The 23,926-nt window shown below is 43.1% G+C and overlaps 1 protein-coding gene across 1 annotated transcript; it reads left to right on the plus strand.

Annotated features, from left to right (window-relative positions):
• The first annotated feature begins 6,016 nt into the window (after positions 1–6,016).
• Positions 6,017–18,632, plus strand: otud4 (OTU deubiquitinase 4). The gene is made up of 21 exons (XM_073474983.1): positions 6,017–6,451; positions 7,221–7,304; positions 8,485–8,535; positions 8,812–8,858; positions 9,310–9,382; positions 9,821–9,902; positions 10,010–10,172; positions 10,862–10,898; positions 11,088–11,190; positions 11,434–11,498; positions 11,593–11,687; positions 11,955–12,049; positions 12,151–12,322; positions 12,424–12,562; positions 12,797–12,865; positions 13,149–13,854; positions 14,146–14,838; positions 15,319–15,359; positions 15,490–16,153; positions 16,406–16,482; positions 16,706–18,632. Exons 1-21 carry the CDS (start codon positions 6,311–6,313, stop codon positions 17,201–17,203), a joined length of 4,095 nt encoding a protein of 1,364 aa, XP_073331084.1. The 5' UTR covers positions 6,017–6,310; the 3' UTR covers positions 17,204–18,632.
• The last annotated feature ends 5,294 nt before the right edge of the window (positions 18,633–23,926 follow it).

Raw genomic sequence — 23,926 nt, forward strand, 5'->3', positions numbered from 1 at the left:
CAAGGTCAAGCACCCCGGAGACGTGCACACGCACCGCTCCTACGTGCACGGAGACAATCAGCGCTCAAACAAACACGTCCAGCGGCTGCACACGCCGCCCAACACACACACTGCTGCTCCCTCCTCCTCCTCCTCCTCCTCCTCCTCACTGCCTCCTCTTCATCCCTCGCTCTCTGACCGGGCAGGATGGAGGGAGTTATCTCCTCTCCTCCCCATCACCACGCTCATCTCTCTGAAACCACGCTGTCCTTCATCCTCCTCCTCCTCCTCCTCCTCCTCCTCCTCCTCCTCCTCGTCTTCCTCCTCCAAACACTCCTTCCTTGGTTACCTTGGTCTGACGACGTCTTTGTAAATGCTTTGTTTCCTTTGTCTCCTCTCCTCTTCTCGTTTCCTCTCCTTTCTTCATTTCCTCACCTTGTTTCCTCTACGTATCTCCTCATTCCTCCATGTTTCCTCACTTCAATTCCTCTTCTCTACTGTCCTTTCCTTGTCCACCCTTACCTTCTCTAGACTCGTCTTTGTCTCCTCTCCTCTATTCATTTCCTCGCCATTTTCCCTTTCCTATTCTCTCCTCTATTTCTCTCCTTGTTTCCTCTCCTCTTTCTCCTCTCTTCATCTCTCCTTACCTCCTCTTCTCCTCTATTCCTTTGTTTCCTCTTCTCTCCTCCTCTCTAGACTCATCCTGTTTCCTCTCCTTCTCCCCTTGTTTCTTCTCATCTCATCTCCTCTCCTTCCGCTCTATCCTTGTCTCCTCACCCATTCTCTTCACTCCTCTTGTTTTGTCTCACCTTCATTTCCTCACCTTGATTCCCCTCCTCTTTCTCCTTGTTTCCTCTCCTCTCCTCTCCTCTCCTCTCCTCTCCTCTCCTCTCCTCTCCTCTCCTCTCCTCTCCTCTCTCCTCCTCTCTCCTCTCCTCCTCTCTCCTCCTCTCCTCTCCTCTCCTCCTCTCCTCCTCTATCCATCCTCCTGACTCTTTAAGTGATGGATGTAAAGCTCTGTAATGTATCAAGGTACTGTCACTGAACACTGTATGAGAATGTCAATCAGCTACTGTTATGCTAAATGCACTGAAACACACAGTTAAGGAACGTTTTTTGACTTTATTCGACTTTTGCATCATGCTCGTGAGTTTTGCTGCATTCCTGCCTGCCGTCATATAATCACTGAACTCTTAGCTATTTAACCGTGTGACATATTTATTGCCTGTCTCTCTCGTCCTGCAGAAACCCCGAGCTTAAAAATCCTCCCGTCGCACGTTTTCACCCACAAAACACAAAAGACGCTTCACTGTCCAGAAATTAATCTGAATGTTACTGGAGTCGCAGTATGGCGAAGTGCAATATCTGAATTTTAGAAGCTGTCCGGACTTTGATGAAGGTGAAACAGCTTATAAAATACAAAAACATACAAAAATCATTTTTTCAATCATATTTCTATCATAAAAGAAATCGCAGCCTTAGTTTCCGTAATGTCATGATTTTTTTCATAGATTTCATGTTTCAACAGTCTTGCTAGCAGTTCTGTGAGCTAAATGCTAACACAAGCATGCTAATCATGGATCCAACAGTTCAAACCTGGATACAGCGTCGCTGGTGGAGCCTCGTTCATTCCTATGAAAGCTGCTCAGTGACTTCCAGGGTATGACATTACCCGTGTTGTGGGGTCCATGCAGCGTGTGCACTACTTCTGCCGACCGAGCCGGCTAACTTCCTGTTTAGCGCCCGGCTAACTTGAATGTAGAAGAAGATTTATTTAATCGTGTGGCTCTTTAAGACTTTCCAAATTTTAGTAGCTCCAGTTATGACGGTGAAACGAGTCGTATCTCGACGGTTGTGACGCTCAAAAAAATGTATCCACCATTTTCAAGACGCTTCTTTCTCAATGTAAGCTTATGAGAAAAAGTCTTTTTGTCCTGCGGGGCATCACGTGACGATGTAGTTACACGTCACGACGATAGTCGGCTTCGAAGCCTGGCGCTCGTCCTCGGGGCTTGATGCTAACACGCCCACAACAATGATGCTAACCTGCTGACGGTTACCAGGTAATGTTTACCATGTTCAGCAGCTTAGTTTAGCATGTTAGCATGCTTAACATGAGCTAATTAGCGATTAACGCAAAGAAGAGAAGAGAAAGTGGCTAATTTTGCAGATAAAATTAAAAATTGAATTCAAATAATTCAGACAATCAACCAAATAGTTGGACAGATATTTCAGTCTGGACTGATTGTTGTTGCCATCTGTAGCGCTGCTGCTAGCTGCTAGCTGCTAGCTGCTAGCATGGGTACAAAAACCCTCCAGTTATCTCACCCTCTCTTGTTAAAATGGATGTTTTTTTGCAGTGATGTTAAAGCACTTTATAACCAGGAGATGCAGACGCCTTCAGGATGGAGAGAGAGGGCTTGTGCCAAACTTTATTTACATTTTTACATTTATATTTTCTAATACATATAATTCATTCTGGAGAAGATGCTGAAGCTCCACACTTCACTTCAGCATCGGTCCACTGCCGTCTCTTTGAGGATTTTTGAAGGTACCAGGTTTCTGGAGGACAGCGATGATATTTCTAATATTTGTGTTGTATATTGATAATGTATTTGTGTTTACATAACTACATGAGACTCCTGAGAGTCTAAAATGTCTTAATTTAAAGTTGCACTATATGTAGTTTCTATTAAACAAACAAAAAAAAGAGTCATTTTAAAATACGTAAGCCTTTTTTTAAAACTCTAAACCAGGAAATGTTTCTCTTCTTTACGGTTATTTTATCCAATACTACAGCTGATTCAGCAGGTCTGATGTCACTTCCTGTTCTCGTGGGCGGGGCCAAAGTGAGGCAGAGATGGACGCTAGCTGGCTAAAGCGGCGGCTAACAACGGGAACATTTACTTCAAATACGAATCTCGTCGATTAATTACTAAATTAATTGCTTGATTTTTTTCACATTTTGTTTTTATTATTATTTTTTTTTATTTCAAAACAAAAAACACTGTTAAAAGGGAAAGTAGAACACAAAATGGCCGCCATGTTGATATAAAGTGTGTTATTGGTGACCTACAATAAATTCTTCAAACTGCCAACCTCTTCGCTAACAAGCTAACGTTTAGTTGAAGTGAGCGGAAGAGCTAACGAGATGGTTAGCTAGCTTCTTGCAAACTAGCAAAGCAAACAACAACTTCGTAAAACAAGAATACAATTCGCACATTATAACTAATAAATGTTTAATAAAATCACATATTTGTATTTATTTGATGTTATTGTGGTCTGTTAGTGAAGATTGTAGTCGGAGAGTAACAGGAAGTGATTTCAACACCGTCCAAACCGAAAGCTGAAGCAGCTCCACCACAAAAACCTGCACATGTGTTGTTGTAACATGAAATGTATCTCCGATCAATGGTGCTAGACTCTGCAGAGCCTGAGAGCTGGTTTCTGTTTCACTTTAAGTCATTTTTACTACAAAACAGCATGAAATACAGAAACCTCTCCACCGTTTGAGGCTCGTGATCATCTCAGTTTGTCTCCCTCTGACATCATTTGCTTTATTTTTTCTTACTTCTCATTTCTCTCTGCTGTATCCTGTTACTGTTTGCTGCTGCAATGATCAATAAAGTTTAATTTCATCTGACTCATCTCTACTCACACCTCGTCTTTACTCAAATCTCTCTCTGAGAGCAGGGAGATCACGTTACAGTGCAAGAGTGGGTGTTAAAGACATCTAACCTGTGCACTGGTGCAGAGATGTTACTCACTGTAAGTAGTAGGACCAGTACCACTCAGTGGCAGTACCGGTACCACTCGGCGGTACTGGAACTGCTCTTAAATACCACAGAGTCACATAATGATGAGCTGAACACGAGAATCAGTCAGAAATGAGAGAAAAACAGGATTTAAGAGTCGTTGCAGAGAGAAATCAGGGATGAAGGTCACACACCACACTCACCAAACGAGTGGGAGGATAAGTGTCAATCGCCATGGGTCCTGTCCCCTCCTCGGCCGTTGCCACGGTTACCTGGCATGTTGTAGCGGCAAGCAGGAGGCCCTGTCCATTGGCTGGGATCAGCTCCGGGCTCGGCGAATCATCGGGCGGCGTGAGGGCAAGAAAGAGACACGTGCACACAGAGGTCATTATTAGATTCTGGAGGGAGGAAGATGAGGAGGAGGAGGAGGAGGAGGAGAGGAGGAGGAGGAGGGAGGAAGATGAGATGTGGAGGAGGAAGAGGAGGAGGAGGAGGAGGAGGAGGAGGAGGAGGAGGAGGTGGAGGTGGAGGAGGAGGAGGAGGGGAGGAGGAGGAGAGGAGGAAGATGAGATGTGGAGGAGGAGGAGGAGGAGGAGAGGAGGAGGTGGAGGAGAGGAGGAGGAGGAGGAGGGGAGGAGGAGGAGAGGAGGAAGATGAGATGTGGAGGAGGAGGAGAGGAGGAGGAGGGAGGAAGATGAGATGTGGAGGAGGAGGAGGAGGAGGGGAGGAGGAGGAGGAGGAAGAAGAGGTCAAGGATGCTGGAGAGGAGAGGAGGAGCTGAAGGAGACAGTCACTTTCTGTTCATGGTCGAGAGGTGAAAGGTCGAGCCGGAGACAGAGATGCAGTCAGTTAAAGAGACAGCAGCTGCTGTTAACGTGGACGTCACGTCTCAGCAGAGACGTCATCAATATTATTGACAGTATAAAATTAGAAAAACAAGAAAACTTAATAACAATTTCATGCTTAAAAGAAAAGTGTGACATCATTGTAAATATGTTTATTCTCTTCTTTGAGCATTAGACGTTCAGATTGAAACCACTCATGTCTGTGTGGGACACACGACGCTGCAGACAGCAGCTTCATTAGCTTAGCTTAGCTTAGCTTAGCTTAGCATAAAGACTGGAAACAGTCCAGGAAGTCACTGCATCCTCTCAAGAGACAGTCCAACACACAACGAGACACAACATGTTAATTAGTGAGCTTGAGCCAGGCTAGCTGTTCCCTCTGTTTCTAGTCATTATGCTAAGCTAGCTAGCTGTCTGTCTGTATCTCTGTCTGTCTGTCTGTCTGTGTGACCGGAGGAACCACAGCTGAGAGAGAAGAGGGAGGGACCAGAGACAGGAAGTACCATATAAGGACTGATGGGAGAGTTAATTGATGGGAGAGGTTGAGGTGCAGGATGATCTGAATGGGCCTCCTGGTGCAGGAAGTACTCAAGATCCTTCTGATTAGCTCAATATTTTCAAAATAAAAAGCACCTTGACGAATGTAGTTTGAACGTTAGAGTTAAAACTGTTTAATATTTAATATCCTTTATTACTGAGCTGCTGTGGTATATATACACTATATTTATAATGAAATCCCACTTTATATGAAGTCCCAACGTGCTGAAGATCTTAGAAAATGACAGTGTGGCGCCTTGATCTATTTTAATTTATTTTTTATGTTCGTATTTCTTTTTTGAATGATAATTTAGTTTTACCCTGTTTTTACCATATTTTATATTATTTTATGTGTTAAAAAGTGTCTGTTCACTCTAAAATAATAATAATAATTAAACTATAATTAACTGTTGCTTTACAGTTTGTAAATGTGAACTTAAAAAACAAAAATGATAATAATGTAATTTCCGGCCCAGCACGTCACATCAAACACACACAGTGAAGTTGTGTGTCTTTCGGCACGTGCTCCTCTCGTGTGATTGTTTGTCTATGACGGATTGCAACCAGGCAGGGCTTTTATTTTGGTAGCGACTACCGGGGGCTCGCATGATTCTGACAGGGAGGCTTTTATTTTGGAAAAATCCCAGAAAGTCATTTTTTGTGTTGAATCGTGTCTTTTGTCTCCTCTTAATGTGGACATTGTGTTTGTGGTGAACATCCGGCGCGTGCGTGTCCTCGCTCTGGTGGACAGTGGACGCGTTTATGTCAGAAAAAACACAAATTAGTTAAAAATGTGTATTTATGTCGACTTTTACTTTGGTGAACAAACAGGAAACGCCACGACGCGGTGTGCCTAACTTGACGCCGTAGAAGAAGAAGGGGGCGTGTCGCTAGCTGTTAGCCTGCCTGCTAGCTGCGAGCTAAAGTTGACTGTTGTACTTTCACTTTCTGACAGTCTGGAATAACCTCTCCGGGAGGAACGAGGCTTCCTGGAAAACGAAACTAGAGACCGCCATTTTTTTGTGTTTGACACTCGTCGGATCGCGGATGCGGACATTTAATCTCTTCGGGGGACGTTTCGACAACTTGTAGCCGGCGACGTCCGACAGATTTCAACCGTCAAAACGGTCACACACGCAGGTAGTTCGGCAGCTAGCTTTAGCGGCTAGCTTTAGCGGCTAGCCCCCCGCTAGCATGGACGGCGGCGGAAGCGTGCAGAGTAGTGAGGAGAGAGGGGCAGAGAAACTCATGGATGACTACCTGAAATCGATCGGGCTGCATCGGAAGAAGATCGCCAAAGACGGCTCGTGCTTGTTTCGGGCCGTCGCCGAGCAGGTAAAGTGGAAAAAAAAACACCTGAAGAAGAAGCAGCTAACGATAAGTTTCAAAGTAGCTAACTGAGCGCAGGTGACAGGCTGGGTTTGGACCGTCTGTTGTGCTGATGCAGGCTAGCAAGTGTCAAATGTTAGCCGAATGAAAGTTAGCATGTGTGACAATGTTTTCAACAGAGTTTCAAAGCTCACGACAAACATTTTTTAACTTTAAGCTTTCAAAACACTTAGATTTATAACTTTTCCAAAGGGACCTCCTCACCCTCCACTGCACACATTGGTTGTTTTTTTTTTGCCATAACAAAAATATTGTTTCTATTGTTACCAATGATCATAATTGACACTTTTACCTCTCACCAAGGAGCAAAGCTGTGCTACGAGGGCTTTAAACAGTGAGGGACAGATAGTTTAATAAAGTTTAATCATTTAAATACATAAAAAAGGCTCTCTTTTGATTTGTCAGGACATGTTTTGATCCATTAGGCTTCTTTAGCTCAGAAACCTTTTAGGATTTGCTTCTGTAGAGGTTCACACACATGCATATATTGTTATTGTCGAGTTATCTCTGTTGAAACATGCAAAACAGTGACGTTTAATATGAAGTCACTTCACTTGCTTCATCATGCACACGTATGTTTAGGGGGAAAAAAGCTTTCTGGCTGTTATTGATTCAGACAACAAGTCAACAAATTCATGACAGTCAAACATTGTCACAGTATATTATCGGTGTTTCATTAACTGTGTGTGTGTGTGTGACCTTTCACCCCGTCCAGGTGCTGCACTGCCAAAGCCTTCATACTAAAGTTCGAGCCAAATGTGTTGAGTTCCTGAAGCAGAACAGAGAAACCTACGAGGCGGTAAGTCCACTGACTCACCCCTCACATGATGTCATTAAAGGAGCACTCTGTAGTTTTGGAGATTAAATCTTAATGCACTGCCTTTTTATTTAATTTATTTTTGTCTCACACTGGACCACACCCGTCACCTGATCTCCAGCAAACAGCCAGTCAGTGACTGTAGAACAGCAGTATGTGGCTACAAGTGTAACACAGAACTGGAGGTCCGGTCTGCTGTTGCTGTAATGGATCAGTGATCAGACGGAAACGTTAAACTCTTTAATAACTGTCGAGCCGAGCGGTGAGACGGCAGGTTTTACTTCTGTTTCATGACTGCGTTTGAACTGAAGTGAAAGCAAAACTTTTCATGACGGTGATGTAATGACTCACTCGCTCTACAGCAGGCTGTACTACGTCTCCCATGATGCCTTTCACTCGCATCAGGTGGATTAATGGGACTCGTTTATGATCTTTCAGTTGCTGCATTGCATTCTGGTCTATTCTGAGCTCCTGAAGGTGTTGAGGTGTGTGTGTGTGTGTGTGTGTGTGTGTGTGTGTGTGTGTGTGTGTGTGTGTGTGTGTGTGTGTGTGTGTTGAACGTCGTCCTTCTGCTTTATCAGCACAAACTACAGTAAAAGTTTAAAATGACCTCAGTGTGACGTCATGGCTGCGCCTGTTGTCAGCAGGAAGTAGAAACATACAACAGATAATTAAAGCTGCAGATGATTGACAGGTTTTTACCTTTAAAGGGTCAGTCCGTCAATTTTTCTTATCGCCAACACACCCAATAAAACAGACGGTGTGCTTCTCTCTGCACTTTCTGACTTCCTCTTCAAGCTCGTTGTAAAATCGAATGTAAATCTGATCCTGATCATGATTACAGACTGTAACTTGTGTCTGCGTCTCCAGCTAAGGATTATTGTCATTGTTGATCATTTTCTTGATTAATTGATGAGATGTTTGTTCTGTAAAATGTCAGAAAATGATGAACAATGTTGATGATTATTTCCAAAGACGGCGTCTTCAGATGTCTAGTGTTCAGTTTACTGTCAGAGGTGAATCACTTATTAAAATACATGTTGAGTAATTTAATGTTGAAGGTGAGACGACAGACGTTTGATCTGTGTTTCAATGTTATAAAGTTAATTTAAAGTAGTTAATATAAATAAACAGGGACTCCTCTGTGTCTCCTGTGTTACAGTTCATTGAAGGAGACTTTGAGGATTACCTGGTGAAGCTTCAGGACCCTCAGGTACGACTCAGTTCATCGTTTGCTCTCCTGTTCTTCTTCTTTGGTGAAATGTTTTATCCTGTAAAGAGTTACTGTTGTACACCGCTCTGAAGTAGTTAGAGATATATTTTAGTGTTTCACTTGATTGTTTATTCTGAATCTTTATTTTGTGTTTTGTGAACGAGACACATTTCATTTGACTTTTACTGCCCTTGCTTTCAGATCCCTGACTGATTTTGAGCTGTGTATAACTAACTAATATAACTTCAGTGGTGTTGATGTTTCTCTGTGTTTCAGCAATGGGTGGGAGAGGTGGAGATCAACGCGCTGGCTGTCATGTACCAGTAAGTCTAAACTGTGCATCCATGAAAGAGTCCAGCAGAGAAAAAGTGACTTTCTTCTGCAGGACGATCTCATTTATCACGTTCCTGTTAATGACAGTGTTTGACATGGAGTGTCAGTGTAAATGTAGCCCAAAGGGTGACTTTAAACTTCAGTCTGACTGTCAGGTGTTAAATTAACACAACAATAATCAACGTACGTGACGTAATGTGGAATTAAAAACAGGAGAAATCAAAGCTAAGACAGTTCACCCTCAAACTGAGTTCAGCGTCAGACGTTGATGAGTCATCGATGTTTGGTCATCGGGCCTTCCCCTCACGTCGCCTCTCGTCTTCTCTCCCTCGTCTTCTCTCCCTCGTCTTCTCTCCCTCGTCTTCTCTCCCTCGTCTTCTCTCCCTCGTCTTCTCTCCCTCGTCTTCTCGCCCTCTCTGTATATCTGGTCTCTCTGTGCAGGAGGGACTTCCTGATCTTCCAGGAGGCCGGGAAACCAGCCGTCAACATCACAGACAACAACTTCAAGGACAAGGTGAGACCGAACACACGACCTGAACATTAAATTCAACACAGCATCTTTAACCCTTTCTGTCTCTCTCCTCCCTCCACTGGATTAGATTTGAATTAGTTCACTTTATATTTCCTGTTTAAAGTCATTAAATGTCAGACTGAGATATATTGGAGTCAGTAAATCACCATAAAAACCCTAAAACAGGTTTTTTTCTGCAAGTCATTAAAATCCAGTAATCAGAATTTTAGGCCTTTTGAAAATGTATTTGACGATGAAAGTTATTTTTATAAAGTTGCATCAACAACATCAACATTCTCCCTGTTCCCTTTCAAGGAAGCAAAGAAATCCTCTGTAGAAAACAATGACTGAACTCAGTCTCAACTTGTTGAAACCTGCAGATGTCAAAATGTTTTGCACCTCCGTCTCGCTGAAGTTTGACGGTTTGCGTTTGTGTCTCAGGTGCGGTTGTGTTTTCTGAACGGGAATCACTACGACAGCGTTTATCCCATCAGCCACGTGAAGGACGCTGCTCTCTGCCAGTGTGAGTGTTTCTGCTTCATGTTTCAGAATAAACTGGCGGGGTGATTTTATCCGAGCCGTCCATCGGCCGCCGTTTGCCTCGTCCGTGACTCTGTGTGTCTCTTGCAGCCATCTTGTACGAGCTGCTGTACGACGGCGTGTTCAAAGTCGACCGGAGCACTCTGAGTTCGTGCCAGCGCGGCGGCCGGTCGTCAGACCTCCTGACCGACGACGGCATGAACGCCTGTGGCAGCAGCGACGAGTCCGACCTGGACGCTGGCGAGCCGCTCTGGTGAGAGACCGGTCCACTTTTGTTACCAACAAACCAGCAGTGATACAAATATATCAGGAGTCTAATCACGGAGGACCGAAACTGCCAAAATCAAAAATAGAGAAAGAAATGAATGACTCAAATAAATAAATTAATACGCTTTCAAGTGCATCAAAGATAATATTAAAGATGAAAGAGGGCATTCATTTATAAAATGTGACATAAACTGATATTTCTGTTTTAATTTGCTTCTGTATTTCAGTTCTATCTTTTTATTTATAATTAAGTTTTATTAAAGTGGAGATTATTTATGAATAATCCATAAATAAACAGATTTAACTTAAACAGAAATATCAAGTTATGTCACATTTTCTTAATAAATACCTTCATTTCCTGTTATTATTTTATTATTTATTTTCGGTGCACTTAATTTAATTAATTGTTTTATTGGAGTCATTTGTTTTTTTTCTTAATTTACAGTTGATTTTGGCTCTTTAACTCCTCCATATATAATAAATAACATACGATCAATGTATTTAATTCCTACATAGATTTAATTTTGTCACTTTGTGTTTTATCTGTTATTTTGCCTTTTTTTTGTAATTTCATGCAACTTTAAATTTCTTTTATTTAAAAAAATTATTTACTTTGTCAAAAACTACATATTCTGTTGTAAGTTAAGTGTTATTTTGTGTGTTTTTATGATGCAGGATAGAAAATGGAACGACGAATACGAGACACAACAGGGTAACACACACACACACACACACACACACACACACACACACACACACACACACTCAAATGAATGTCATCAGACTCGTACATACCTGCTGAACTGCCTTTGTTGTTGAACATAATATCACTGAATAACTCTGTGTGTGTGTGTGTGTGTGTGTGTGTGTGTGTGTGTGCGCGTGTGTGTGTGTGTGTCAGGGCCGCGGGCGTGGCCGATATCTACCTGAGAGGGTGAAGCGTTCACTGAACCCGACTCTGTTCAGGAACATAGAGTACGACGTCTGGCACAAGTCCAAGAGAGGTGACGCCGACACGCTGAATAAACTTTATTGATAAACCGAGTCTGAAACAAAGAGCTACAATGTGTTGATCCAAACTAACTAATTAATTACATTATGTATTTATTTTTTGAGGGGGATTATTAATTATAAATCCAGAAATCAATAAGAATATGAAACACATTATAAAGTTGAATGTTTGAATCAGTCGTGTGTTTACGTCATTAATCACAATAATAAAGTTTTTTGTTGTTTTTTGCTTCCAGCTCAGCAGAAGATGGATTACTGCATCGCTGCTGGGATGCAGTTCACTGTAGGAGACCGCTGTCAGGTGTGTGTGATGTGTTCACTGTCCTCCGTTACACTCGGATTCCTTGAGTGTGTTTTTAACTCTGTGTGTGTGTGTGTGTGTGTGTCACCTGTAGGTTCGTCTCGATGGACGGAGCTACAACGCGACCGTCAAGGAGGTGCCTCCCAACAGCAGCTCAGTGACAGTTTACATAGAAGAGCTGGGCAGGAAGTAGGTCACACACACACACACACACACACACACACACACACACACACACACACACACACACACACACACCATTGTGTAACAGTCCAACTTCAACATTTTTGAAAATACATTCAAATTAATAAAACAATCGAGAGGAAAAGCAGCAAATCTTCAGTTTAGTTGCCAATTGTCAATCAACTAATTAATCAATTGTGTGTGTGTGTGTGTGTGTGTGTGTGTGTGTGTGTGTGTGTGTGTGTGTGTGTGTGTGTGTGTGTGTGTGTGTAGACAGGTCCCTCTGTGGAACCTTCGTCCTCCCAAAGACGAGAACAGCTGGAGCACTGTGGTCAACCGAGACAAGAGGCTCAGCAACGGACATGGAGGTGATTTCACACACACACACACACACACACACACACACACACACACACACACACTCTTATTTAGTGTTACAGTGGACTGAAAGTGTTTGCCTCCCCCTCAGAGTGGGAGGAGAGGGGTAAGGGCAGAGGCAGGGGGAAGCACGTCCCAGCATCCTCCTCCGTCTCCCAGGCAACAGCGCCAGGCTCCAGTGGGCGTGTGCAGAAGCAGCACTCGTGGCCCCCGCAGGCCACCGTAGAGGAGCAGGGAGGGGTGAAAGCCAACAGGCCCGACAGGTCAGTGCACGCAGTACTTCTTCTTCTTCTTCTTCTTCTTCTTCATGTGTTTTAATGGGAGCACGAGGCGGCGTCCTGTAGTAACTGTGAGCGTCCAACAGAGCCTTGAAGTCCGTGAGCTCGGTGGAGGCGATGTTCGGTCTGACGCCGAAGCAGCGTTCTGCCAGAGAGCAGGAGGAGATGGACATGGCGCTGGTGGAGATCCAGCTGAGAGACGAGCACAGCTTCCCCGCCCTCGGCGTGAGTGCAGAGCTGTGTACTTTTACTACATGACGTGTACTCACCGGTTGAAGATATTTGAGATATTACTACATGAGATGAAAATGTTAAGTCTGGTGGGACGTAACATGTAATATCTCCTTCCAAACAGAACTTCCTCCTGAACTGGTTCACAAAGTTTTGTCTCAGTAATTCAGGATGTTTTAAGTTTTAAGTAACTTCCATTAATATGTTTTAATGTTGTTCACCCCTCAGGCTCAGGGGGTGCAGGGAGATGGGAAGAAGAAAGTAGGAGAGAAGAAGAGATCTCAGAGGAACAAGACGGTGAGTCTGCTCATCACGTCGTCATTATTATTACCTCCACCTGTGGATTACACAAAAACTACCGAATGGATTCCCACAAAACCTGGATGGAGGACGTGACCACGTTAGGGGAAGGATCCAGAAACTTCCTTTAACTTTCTTTAACATTGTGAGATCAGCTGCACTTGTACATTTCTCAGTTTCCATCTTACTGTGTTCAGTAGAGGTTTCAGGGTTCAGAGTGTTTTCAGGATGAGATGTCGTCCTGAAGAATCCACTAAATATTTCCTCTGTGCTTTTATAGAAGAGTCCAGTGGAAGATGTCAGAGCACCGTCGCCCTCTGCTGGAGAAAGACCCAAATCCTCCACCCCACCACTGGCAGACTCTGCTGCTGCTGCTGCTGCACCTCCTACCAACACTACTACACCCACCAACCCCACCCCTCCTGCTGCTGCTCCGTCTGTAACCTCTGACTCCAGTCCTGCCTGTCTGAGCTCGCTCAAGGCCTCGACGGCCAACGCACACATGTCCGCTGCTACCACCACCGCTGCTGCTCCATCCTGTGCTGCCCCGACTGCTAAAACAAGCGCACCCTCTTCAGCAGCTGGAGCTCCACCCGGTTCTCCTCCTCCTGCTGCTGCTGCCCCGAGCTCCAAACCCTCTGTGAAAGGAGGAGCTGTTCCTCCCTCCGTCCCCTCCTCCGCCTCTCTCTTCTCCTTCCTCACCCCTGCCCTCCCCGCTGCTTCATCACCCCCAACCCCCGGCATCCTCTCCTCATCCTCTCCTCCCCCCTCATCGTCTGCCTCACCCCCTCCGTCTTCTTCACTACCACCTCCCACTTTCATCGCTCCCATTGCTCCCTCTCCCGCTGAGGCTCAGGGCATCCTCCCCCGCTCCTCCCCGCCCGTCTCCGCTCTCCGTCACTCCCCCAGTCCGCCCTCCTCCTCCACCTCCTCGCTGCTCCGTCATGCTGCTCACGAGGCTCCACCAGTTTCAGCACCTACTCTGAGTAAGAAACTTTTCTTTTAAATCTCGACTTCACACAACACTTCTGTCTGTTTTCATGAGTTCAGCTGAGGCCAGACTGCCTGTATCCATGACAACGGCTCTCACTTCACCTCGGACCTGAAGCCTTCACATTCATGCTGTCATGAGGAAGTTGTGTCAGGTGTATCGTACAGTCTGATGCGTTTGGTTTAGTTTGTCGTGTGTCACAGCAGGAGATGGTCTCATGTGACATCATCATTTTTTTTATGAATCAAATCTCTCTGACTCGTCTTCATCTTCTCTCTTTCTTCAGATTCTTTGACAAATACTGGAGTTACCTCAGCTGCATCTCAGACCCTCCAGAGTCAGGCCTCCCTGTCCCAGATTCATCCTCAGGTGTCCCAGAGTGAGACCCAGACCCACCCCCCTCTGCCCCCAAACCAACCATCGATGCCCCAGATCCAGAATGAGGTCCAGACCTCCCTCCATCAGACCCAGGCCTCTGTGTCCCACCTCCAGGCCCAGTACCTCCCTCAGTCCCAGTCTGAGGTGACCCAGGTCCCATCCTCTCACCCACCTCCTGTCCTTACCTCTGTGCAGCCCCAACCGTCTCTCCCCCATCCTCACCTCCACGCCCCCCCACCCCAGCCTCCTCACCCCTCCCAAGTCCCACATCCCTCCCTCTCTCTCTCCGCCTCCCCTCTACCCTCCCTCCAGCCCCAGAACACCCAGAATCAAACCGAGCTCCCTCCCACTCAGCCTCAGCCCGACTCTCCGCCTCCTCTTCCTCCCCAGCAGTCTCACCCTCCTCACCCTTCTCATCATCCCCACTTACAGTCTGCAGCTCCTCCTCACCCCCAGTCCATCCCAGGAGCTGTTCCTCTGCAGCAGCTGTCCCAGCTCTACCAGGACCCCCTGTACCCCGGATTCCCACAGGGGGAGAAGGGCGAAGTGGTTCCGACTCCACCCATGTCCTCCAGCAAGTCGGGGGACGACCTGCCGCAAGGTGAGCCGGACAAAAGAGCTTCAAGATTATAGCTGAGCTGCAACTAATAATGATTTTATATGGAAGAGGATTAGGGCTTATCTTCACTTTAATCTTTAAAAAAGTCATTTTTTTGGGAGTTTAAAGTCGGACTTCCGAGTTTAGTTTCATAGGATTTGTCCTTTCTGATCCTGTGTTTAATCTGAGTGTGTCAGCTGTCAGAAGCAACACACAACACAAGAATCAAACACTGTTGTACAAAAAAATCATGAGGTTGGATTCATTACTAGGCATTGAAGGATTCGGTTCAGGATCAGGACAACCGTCATGAAAACTGAAATGACCTGACAACATCAGGCAGTTTGTTCATACAGTAAATCATTTACGAGAAGGAGATTAAAAGTGGTGACTGACACTGGCACCAACTACCTGCATCTCTGTTGCCGTGGTGATATGTGACCTGTGTTTTGTGACAAGTGTTTGATTCGTCTTCCTCTGCAGATGTCAACATCTTGAGGTTTTTCTTCAACTTGGGTGTCAAGGTAAGAGAGAACCAGACTCGGTATCATATCAGTGTATCGTCATTTAGTTAAAACTTCACTTTTTTGTAAACTTGAACTTTATTGGTAGAAGAAGTGACGCTCACGCCTGCCTCTGCTCTCTTCTCTCCAGTCCTACTCCATGCCCATGTTCCCTCCCTACATATACCTCCTCCCGCTCCAGCAGGCCCACGCCGTGCACCCCAAGTTCCCCTCCCGCTCCCCCTCCCCTGCTCCTGCCCCCCACTACCCTCCCTCTAACCGCCCCCCCAGTCACCAGGAGGCCTACCCCCAGTACCCTCCCACTTCATCGTCTGTGGCGCTTCAGTACGACCACCAAGCCCCCCTCACTGAACCCAGCCATCCCAGTGAAACCTCTTACAACCAGGCCGGGTACCCCGTCACCCAGTCTCCACACCAAAGGATGCCCTGCCCCTCGCTGTCATGGCAACATCACCAGATGCCCCCAGCAAGAAACCCCAACTTTACAGTTGGATATCCGGCCCCAAGTCCACCATACCCGGTACATCAACCCTTGTCTCAGGGCTACCACCCGGGTCAAGGCTCGGGACATCCAATGTACCCTGCGAGCGTGTCTCCGTACCCGCCGTCCTCGTTGGGATATCAGTCTTCACCTGCCCATGAAGAGCTCCAGGTGAGTCAGGGGGCGATGGAGCAGCGTCAGCCCACCAACGGAGACACTGTTCCTGGGCAAGGGTCCCGCCGAGTCCCAGGTCCTTCTGCTGCTAACATTGCTAATGCTAACAACAACAGAGCAGTGGTGGTCCCTGGTTATGGTACGTAAACATGTTTTTATTGTAGAATTTAAAAAAAAAACATTTTAAAATGTTAACATGCACACAAAAAGATCAGCCTCTGCGCTCCCAATCAAACTTCACATGTCTGGTATGAATGATTGACGGGCGGCACACAGATTTGGGTAATGAAGACTTTAAATTTAAGGTCGTTGCTGTTTTTGCCACCAGAGGGAGCCAAAGTACAAAATGTCTCAGCGCAGCTTCTAATGGGACGTTTCTGTTTCCCATCAGCCCTCACGAAGGAGCAGGGAGAGAGTTTGCCTGGAGCAGTGCTGCTGGTGGACCCGCCACTCAACAACACTCCCATAGTACGGAACACACACACACACACACACACACACACACACACACACACACACACACACACACACACACACACACACACACAAAACTCTGGGTGTTGCCAGGGAAACGGGGTTACTGCTTGTGAAAAACTTTATATTTTGATCACAGAACACATGAAAATATACACTAAAACTGCCTTTATAAGAGTATTAAATCAAGTAAAACATGTCTGTCTTTGTCTTTCAGCTGGTCTCAAACCCCGGCATCAAGGATGTTCCTGTCTCCATGACAACCATGAAGACCAGCAGCACTCCTGGCTCTCCATTATCTTATGACATCATCTCCAAGACGACCTTCCCCAGTGATAACAACCCCACACGTGGTTACCGAGGCCACCAAAAACTACTTCCCTCCAACAAGATGGTCTCACTGGGGGCGCCAGAGCCCGGCCACGCGGGTTACCTGTCGACCGCTGCCATGGCAGAGCCGCTGTCTGTCGGCTGCAGCACAGAGGACGACTGGGACGAGCAGCCGGGATATAAACCGCCACCGCAGAGCCACAGAGGGCAGAGGAGGAACCACAGAGGAGGAGGAGGAGGAGGAGGAGGTGGGAGAGGGAGGGGAGGCAATGATCCAGGAAGAGGGCCATACAGGAGGAGAAATGGAGCAGATGCAGGGGGGGGGTATGGCTACGTCCAGTATAACTCCTCCTACAGGGGGAGGGGCCGCGAGAGAGGATACTAAGCTCTCAGCCAAAGAGAGGTGAGGACACAGGACCCCCCCACCCCCCAAAAGCTTGTTTGATTTCTGCTTCGGACACTTCCTGCTTCTTTCTGAGGTTTATTTTTCAAATACTATGACGCCAAGGGGAGACCTGATTGATGGATACGATTGATTTCACGTAGAAAATGGATGCAAGAACCAATCAGTTCGATCAGTCTTGTCATCGTTGTGCCTTCGCCTGCCTTTTGTCAGAAAATCTGAAAGTCCGTGCGTGTATTAAAGTGTGTCGAAATGCTCATGAACACTACTCTTCATCAAGCTCATTATTAGCTAGCTTGTTAGGAAGTTTACATGTGACTTTATCGATTGAAAAACAACCTGAGAGTGATTTGAAGACTATAAACATGTTCAGAGTAGAGCTGCATAGTTTGTCGCTGCATCGATGTGATGTTAGAAAAAGTCTGAGTTTCTTTGCGGGTTTTGTTCTCTGAATTTTGATTTGACTTTGTCGCATCGCATTTTTCTTTCAAGGAATAGTCAGAAATGTTTGTTAAATTTCAGCTTTCTTGCTGAGAGTTTGATAAGATTTTTACCACTTTTATGTCTGTATGCTGTATGTGATGCTGCTGTCTGTTAGCTTAGCTTAGCATAAAGACTGAAAATGAGAGTAAACACCTAGCTTTGCTTTGTTGAAAAGTCGAAATCCACTTAACGGCACCTTTTAAGCCAAAACTGAAGTGTAAAAACAACAATGTATTGTTTTACAGTGGCTTATTCCCCCGGTTTCCAGTCTTAGTGCTAAGCTTAGCTAACTGTCTTCTGGCTATAGCTACACGATGGTGGTATCATTCGTCTCATCTAGTAACACTTCCATAAAATGTAGAACTAATGTTCTTTTCTTGGAAGTCAAAATTCAGACTCTTCACCATCCCTTGAAGGCAGCATAACATCTGGGAGCGTAGCATGTCAATAAAGCTTTCGATATTCAAATGTATTTCAGCAAAAAAGCGACAAGCATCAACCAAGTACAGCGAGCACTTCCTCCAAGCGTCTGTTAGCACTGTGAGCTAAAAACAAACAAGTTGATTTAATATCACAACATGTAATTTGGGAGCAGGTTTCAGAGTCGTATCGCTGCTTTAAAACTACCACAGTATATACAGGCCTCCATCAGAGGAGCTCATTTTCAGCTGTGTGGGCGTTTTCTTTAGATTTGTTTTTTTAATTGTCTTCTGGTTTCGTGTTTGCCCCTTCTGTGTGATTTTCCTGTTTTTGTTTCATCACTTTGGGTAAAAAACTCTAGATTCAGTGCCTTACGTTTGCTACTTTTTACCGTCTCACTTCTTTCTCCTCTGAGTTTGGGAAACACTGCTGTACAGAACAAAAGCTTTTGTTGTTTGTGTTGGATTTTTCTATGCGGTTGAATAAATAAAACTGGTTCAGAAGCTGCTGCTGCTGCTGCTGTTGTTGTCTCTTGGTTTTCTGGTTAAATCAGGACATTGAGCCGGATGAGTTTCATGCTGGAGCCTGTTAGCCTCAGTTTGTCTGAGTATACCGTTTAACAAAGACATCTGACCATGTGGACCAAAAAAAAATTGTTTTAAAACTAAAAGACTGTTCAAGTAAATGACTGAATATCTTTTCTTGTATTGTATAAGACCAAATAATAACCAAAGCATTGTGTATAAAATGTTCAATAATTTAAAGTAACGTTATTGTTGTTGACAGACTCGAGTGGTAACCAGTGGTAGACGAACTCATATCTTCAAAGCAAATGCAGCAAAACCAGTGTAAAAATACTCTGCAGAAGAAAATATACTAAGGTATATATCATGTGTTTAGATACTTTTTTCTTTTCCTTAAGTACTCAAGTACACATGTAAGTGGAAGATGGCCACTGTCAGAACTATGAAAAAAGGATATAAATGTATTTATTTAAAAAAAAAAAAAAAGTTTTTTAAGTTTTGACTTTTTTAGAATTCTGACATTTGGGGGATTGTATAAATAAAATTGATATGATTTCTCAAAATTTTGACTTTATTTTTAAGTTATGACTTTTTACTCAAACTTCGAACATTTTAGAATTCTGACTTTCGTTGGAATTCAGACTTTTCTCAAAATCCTGAATTTATTTTTTGGAATTCTTACTGTTAATCTCAAAATTATGACATTTTCAAATGATTACTTTTCCTCACAAAGACTTTTTGGGGGAATTCTGACTTTTTGTGTTTTTTTTAGAATTTTTACTTGTTTTTGAATATTTACTTTTTTCCTCAAAATTTTTACTTTTTTTGGATTTCTGACTTTTAATCTCAAAATGATGACCTGTTAGAATTCTGACTTTGTTTTAAAGTTCTGATTTTTTTTCCCTCAATTTTAGAACATTTAGAGTTGTTCTCAAAATTCTGACTTCTGGCAATTCTGACTTTTTCTTAGAATTCTGATTTCTGACCTTTTTTTCCTCAAGATTCTGACTTTTTGGGGTATTCTAACCTTTAAATATTTTCAGAATGAGATCAGAAGTCAGAATTCTAAGAAAAAGTCAATTTTGAGAAAAATAAGTCAGAATTCCCAGAAGAATCAGAATTCCATAAAAGGGCAGAGTTCCCAAAAAAGTCAGAATTCTGAAAAAAAAGTCAATTTTAAGGGAAGAAAGAAGTTCAAATTTTTTGCCAAAAAACCCAACAAAATTGTAAAGGGAAAAAGGCTGAATTTTCTTGAAAAAGTCAGAATTTTCTGGAAAAAGTCAGAATTTTGAGGAAAAAAAACTCAGAATTTTAAGGGGAAAACCCAACAAAATTGTAAAGGGAAAAAGTCAGAATTTTCTTGAAAAAGTCAGAATTTTCTGGAAAAAGTCAGAATTTTGAGAGAAAAAAAGTCAGAATTTCAAGAAAAAAGCCGGAATTTTTTGCCAAAAAACCCCCAAATAAAATTGTAAAGGGAAAAAGTCAAAATTTTTCGGAAAAAAAAAATCAGAATTTTTGGGAAAAGGTCAGAATTATCGGGGGAAAAAGACATTTTAAGCCACAAAAACCAACAGAATTTTGAGGGGAAAAAAGACTCAATTTTAAATGGAAAAAGGCAGAATTTTGAGGGAAAAGTCAGAATTTCAAGAAAAAAGAAGTAAAAATGAAAAACCCAAGCCAATCCAAGCTGGAAAAACCCAACAAAATTGTAAAGGGAAAAAGTCAGCATTTTTGGGAAAAAGTCAGAATTTCAAGGGAAAAAGTTGGAATTTTTAGGTAAATAGTCAGAATTTTAAGGGAAAAAAGAAGTTCAAATGTTTTGCCAAAAAACTCAACAAAATTGTAAAGGGAAAAAGGCTGAATTTTGAGGGAAAAATACATTTTAAGCCCGAACAAACCAACAGAATTTTGAAGAAAAAAAGAAGTTCAAATTTTAAGCCAAAAAAAAAATTGTAAAGGGAAACAGTCCGAATTTCTGTGGTGAAAAAGGCAGAGTTTTGAGAGAAAAAGACATTTTAAGCCACAAAAAACCCAACAGAATTCTGAGGAAAAAAAGTCCGAATTTTAAGGGAAAAAACCCAACAAAATCGTAAAGGGAAAAAGTCAAAATTTTCGGGGAAAAAGACATTTTAAGTCACAAAAAACCCAACAGCATTCTGAGGAAAAAAGTCAGAATTTTGAGGAAAAAAAGAAGTTCAAATTTTAAGCTAAAAAAAAACAACAAAATTGTGAAGGGAAAAAGTCAGTATTTTCTAGAAAAAGTCAGAATTTTTTTGGGGAAAAAGTCAGAATTTTCTGGAAAAAGTCAGAATTTCGAGGAAAAAAAAGTCAGAATTTCAAGAAAAAAGTTGGAATTTTTAGGAAAAAAAGTCAGAATTTAAGGTCAAAAAGGAGTTCAAATTTTTAGCCAAAACAACTCAACAAAATTGTAAAAGGAAAAAGTCTAAATTTTCGGGGGAAAAAGACATTTAAGCCACAAAAACCAACAGAATTTTGAGGGAAAAAGACAAAATTGTGTGGGAAAAGTCAGAATTTCAAGAAAAAGGAAGTAAAAACTAAAAACCCAAGCCAAAAAAACCCGAGGTTTGCGTGCCACCACCAGGTGGCACGCAGGTGTATCTTTAGGCAGCAAGAAGCGGCAAATTCTAGTTGCACACCATTTATTAGAGGTGTCTGTCCATCCTGGGAAAGTGACTCTTCCTGAGGTTTCTTCCGTCTTATTCTATTTTTCCCTCTGTTAAGATTCAGTCCTACACTTCGCTGAAAGTGTGAGTAAAACGCTTGATAACTAACTTTTAAGTGCAGTTTTCAGCGAAGAATTTTTTTACTCATAAGTCAACTCTTAGCAGGGTTCTTAGGAGTAATTCTAAGAAGCTTGATAAATACAGGCCCTGGTCTTGAACTCATGACTGTGAGGTTGCCAGTCAGCCACTTAACCGCTACCCTACCTGGTCCACTGGTCTTGTTGCTGTTGTTTTTTTTGTTTTCACCTGAAGATTGAATCCAACAGAGTTCTGAGAGAGATAATGTAGTGCAAATTTGTATGCTAACTTGTCTGCTGCAGCTTACCAACCCCATGGTGATATCAGGAGTGGTTTCCTATTCATCAACAGCATATCAATCCTGAACAAGTGGCAAGAAGTGGCATATGCCAGTCAGAGGTGGCATATGCCAGTCAGAAGCAGCATTTGCTGGCAAGCAGTGGTATACCATCTGTGTCAAACTTTAACATCTGAATCGACTTTCATTCCCCAAATTCTGCCTTTTTTAAAAATCAGAATCGATTTTTTCCCCCAAATTCTGACTTTTTCCCAGAATTCTGACTTTTTCCTCAGAATCTTCAGAAACTTGCCATGTTGATGGAAAAAAAACCTTTTAACAGAGGGAAAAAAAGAATAAGAATCAGAATTTTCGGGGGAAAAAGACATTTTAAGCCACAAAAACCAACAGAATTTTGAGGGAAAAAGGACTGAATTTTAAATGGAAAAAGGCAGAATTTTGAGGGAAAAACCAGAATTTCAAGAAAAAAGAAGTAAAAACTAAAAACCCAAGCCAACCCAAGCCGGAAAAACCCGACAAAATTGTAAAGGGAAAAAGTCAGTATTTTCTGGAAAAAGTCAGAATTTCGAGAAGAAAAAAGTCCGAATTTCAAGAAAAAAGTTGGAATTTTTAGGAATAAAAGTCAGAATTTCAAGAAAAAAGTTGGAATTTTTAGGAAAAAAGTCAGAATTTAAGGTAAAAAAGGAGTTCAAATTTTTGGCAAAAAAACTCAACAAAATTGTAAAAGGAAAAAGTCTAAATTTTCGGGGGAAAAAGACATTTTAAGCCACAAAAACCAACAGAATTCTGAGGAAAAAAGTCAGAATTTTTGGGAAAAAGTCAGCATTTTCGGGAAAAAGTCAGAATTTTAAGGGACAAAAGGAGTTCAAATTTTTAGCCAAAAAAACTCAACAAAATCGTAAAGGGAAAAAGTCTAAATTTTCGGGGGAAAAAGACATTTTAAGCCACAAAAAACCCAACAGTATTCTGAGGAAAAAAGTCAGAATTTGGGGGAAAAAATCGATTCTGATTTTTAAAAAAGGCAGAATTTGGGGAATGCTTCTGACTGGCATATGCCACTTCTGACTGGCATATGCCACTTCTTGCCACTTGTTCAGGATTGATATGCTGTTGATGAATAGGAAACCACTCCTGATATCACCATGGGGTTGGTAAGCTGCAGCAGACAAGTTGGCATACAAATTTGCACTACATTATCTCTCACAGAACTCTGTTGGATTCAATCTTGAGGTGAAAACAAAAAAAACAACAGCAACAAGACCAGTGGACGTGGTAGGGTAGTGGTTAAGTGGCTGATTGGCAACCTCACAGTCATGAGTTCAAGACCAGGTGGTAGCCAGGAGTGTCTTTAGGCAGCAAGAAGCAGCAAATTCTAGTTGCACATCATTTATTAGAGGTGTCTGTCCGTCCTGGGAGAGGATGTACCTGAAACCTGAGGTTTCTTCCATCCTATTCTTTTTTTCCCTCTGTTAACCCTCTAGGCGCCAAAGTCGCATTATTGCGACAGGCAACATTGCTGAATAAAACATCCCATATCTTTAAATCTACTGCCTTGTGCTGTTACTGCTTGCTACCACTAGATGGCCACTAGATTCAGCTTCAATCCTGACATCATTTGTGGGTGTGTTTCTATGCAAAATATCTGAGAAAAAAAAAGTTTGAAACCCAACACCAGCTGTCAGAGCGGCAGCGGCTGAGCGGCAGATCGGGAGAGGAGAGGTTTCTTCCATCTTATTCTTTTTTTTCCCTCTGTTAAAAGGTTTTTTTCCATCAACATGGCAAATTTCTGAAGATTCTGAGGAAAAAGTCAGAATTTGGGGGAAAAAATCGATTCTGATTTTTAAAAAAGGCAGAATTTGGGGAATGAAAGTCGATTCAGATGTTAAAGTTTGACACAGATGGTATACCACTGCTTGCCAGCAAATGCTGCTTCTGACTGGCATATGCCACTTCTGACTGGCATATGCCACTTCTTGCCACTTGTTCAGGATTGATATGCTGTTGATGAATAGGAAACCACTCCTGATATCACGATGGGGTTGGTAAGCTGCAGCAGACAAGTTAGCATACAAATTTGCACTACATTATCTCTCTCAGAACTCTGTTGGATTCAATCTTAAGGTGAAAACAAAAAAAACAACAGCAACAAGACCAGTGGACGTGGTAGGGTAATGGTTAAGTGCCTGACTGGCAACCTCACAGTCATGAGTTCAAGACC

The sequence above is a fragment of the Pagrus major genome, chromosome 10 (genome assembly GCF_040436345.1).
Source record: "Pagrus major chromosome 10, Pma_NU_1.0".
Classification (NCBI taxonomy): domain Eukaryota; kingdom Metazoa; phylum Chordata; class Actinopteri; order Spariformes; family Sparidae; genus Pagrus; species Pagrus major.

What these genes read in the sequence shown, in the direction of transcription:
- otud4 (XM_073474983.1), top strand. Translation starts at nt 6,311, where the DNA reads ATGGACGGCGGCGGAAGCGTGCAGAGTAGTGAGGAGAGAGGGGCAGAG. An exon ending in ACAACAACTTCAAGGACAAG is followed by an intron (nt 9,383 to 9,820) that starts GTGAGACCGAAC and finishes TTTGTGTCTCAG; the next exon opens with GTGCGGTTGTGTTTTCTGAA. An exon ending in GGGGGACGACCTGCCGCAAG is followed by an intron (nt 14,839 to 15,318) that starts GTGAGCCGGACA and finishes CTTCCTCTGCAG; the next exon opens with ATGTCAACATCTTGAGGTTT.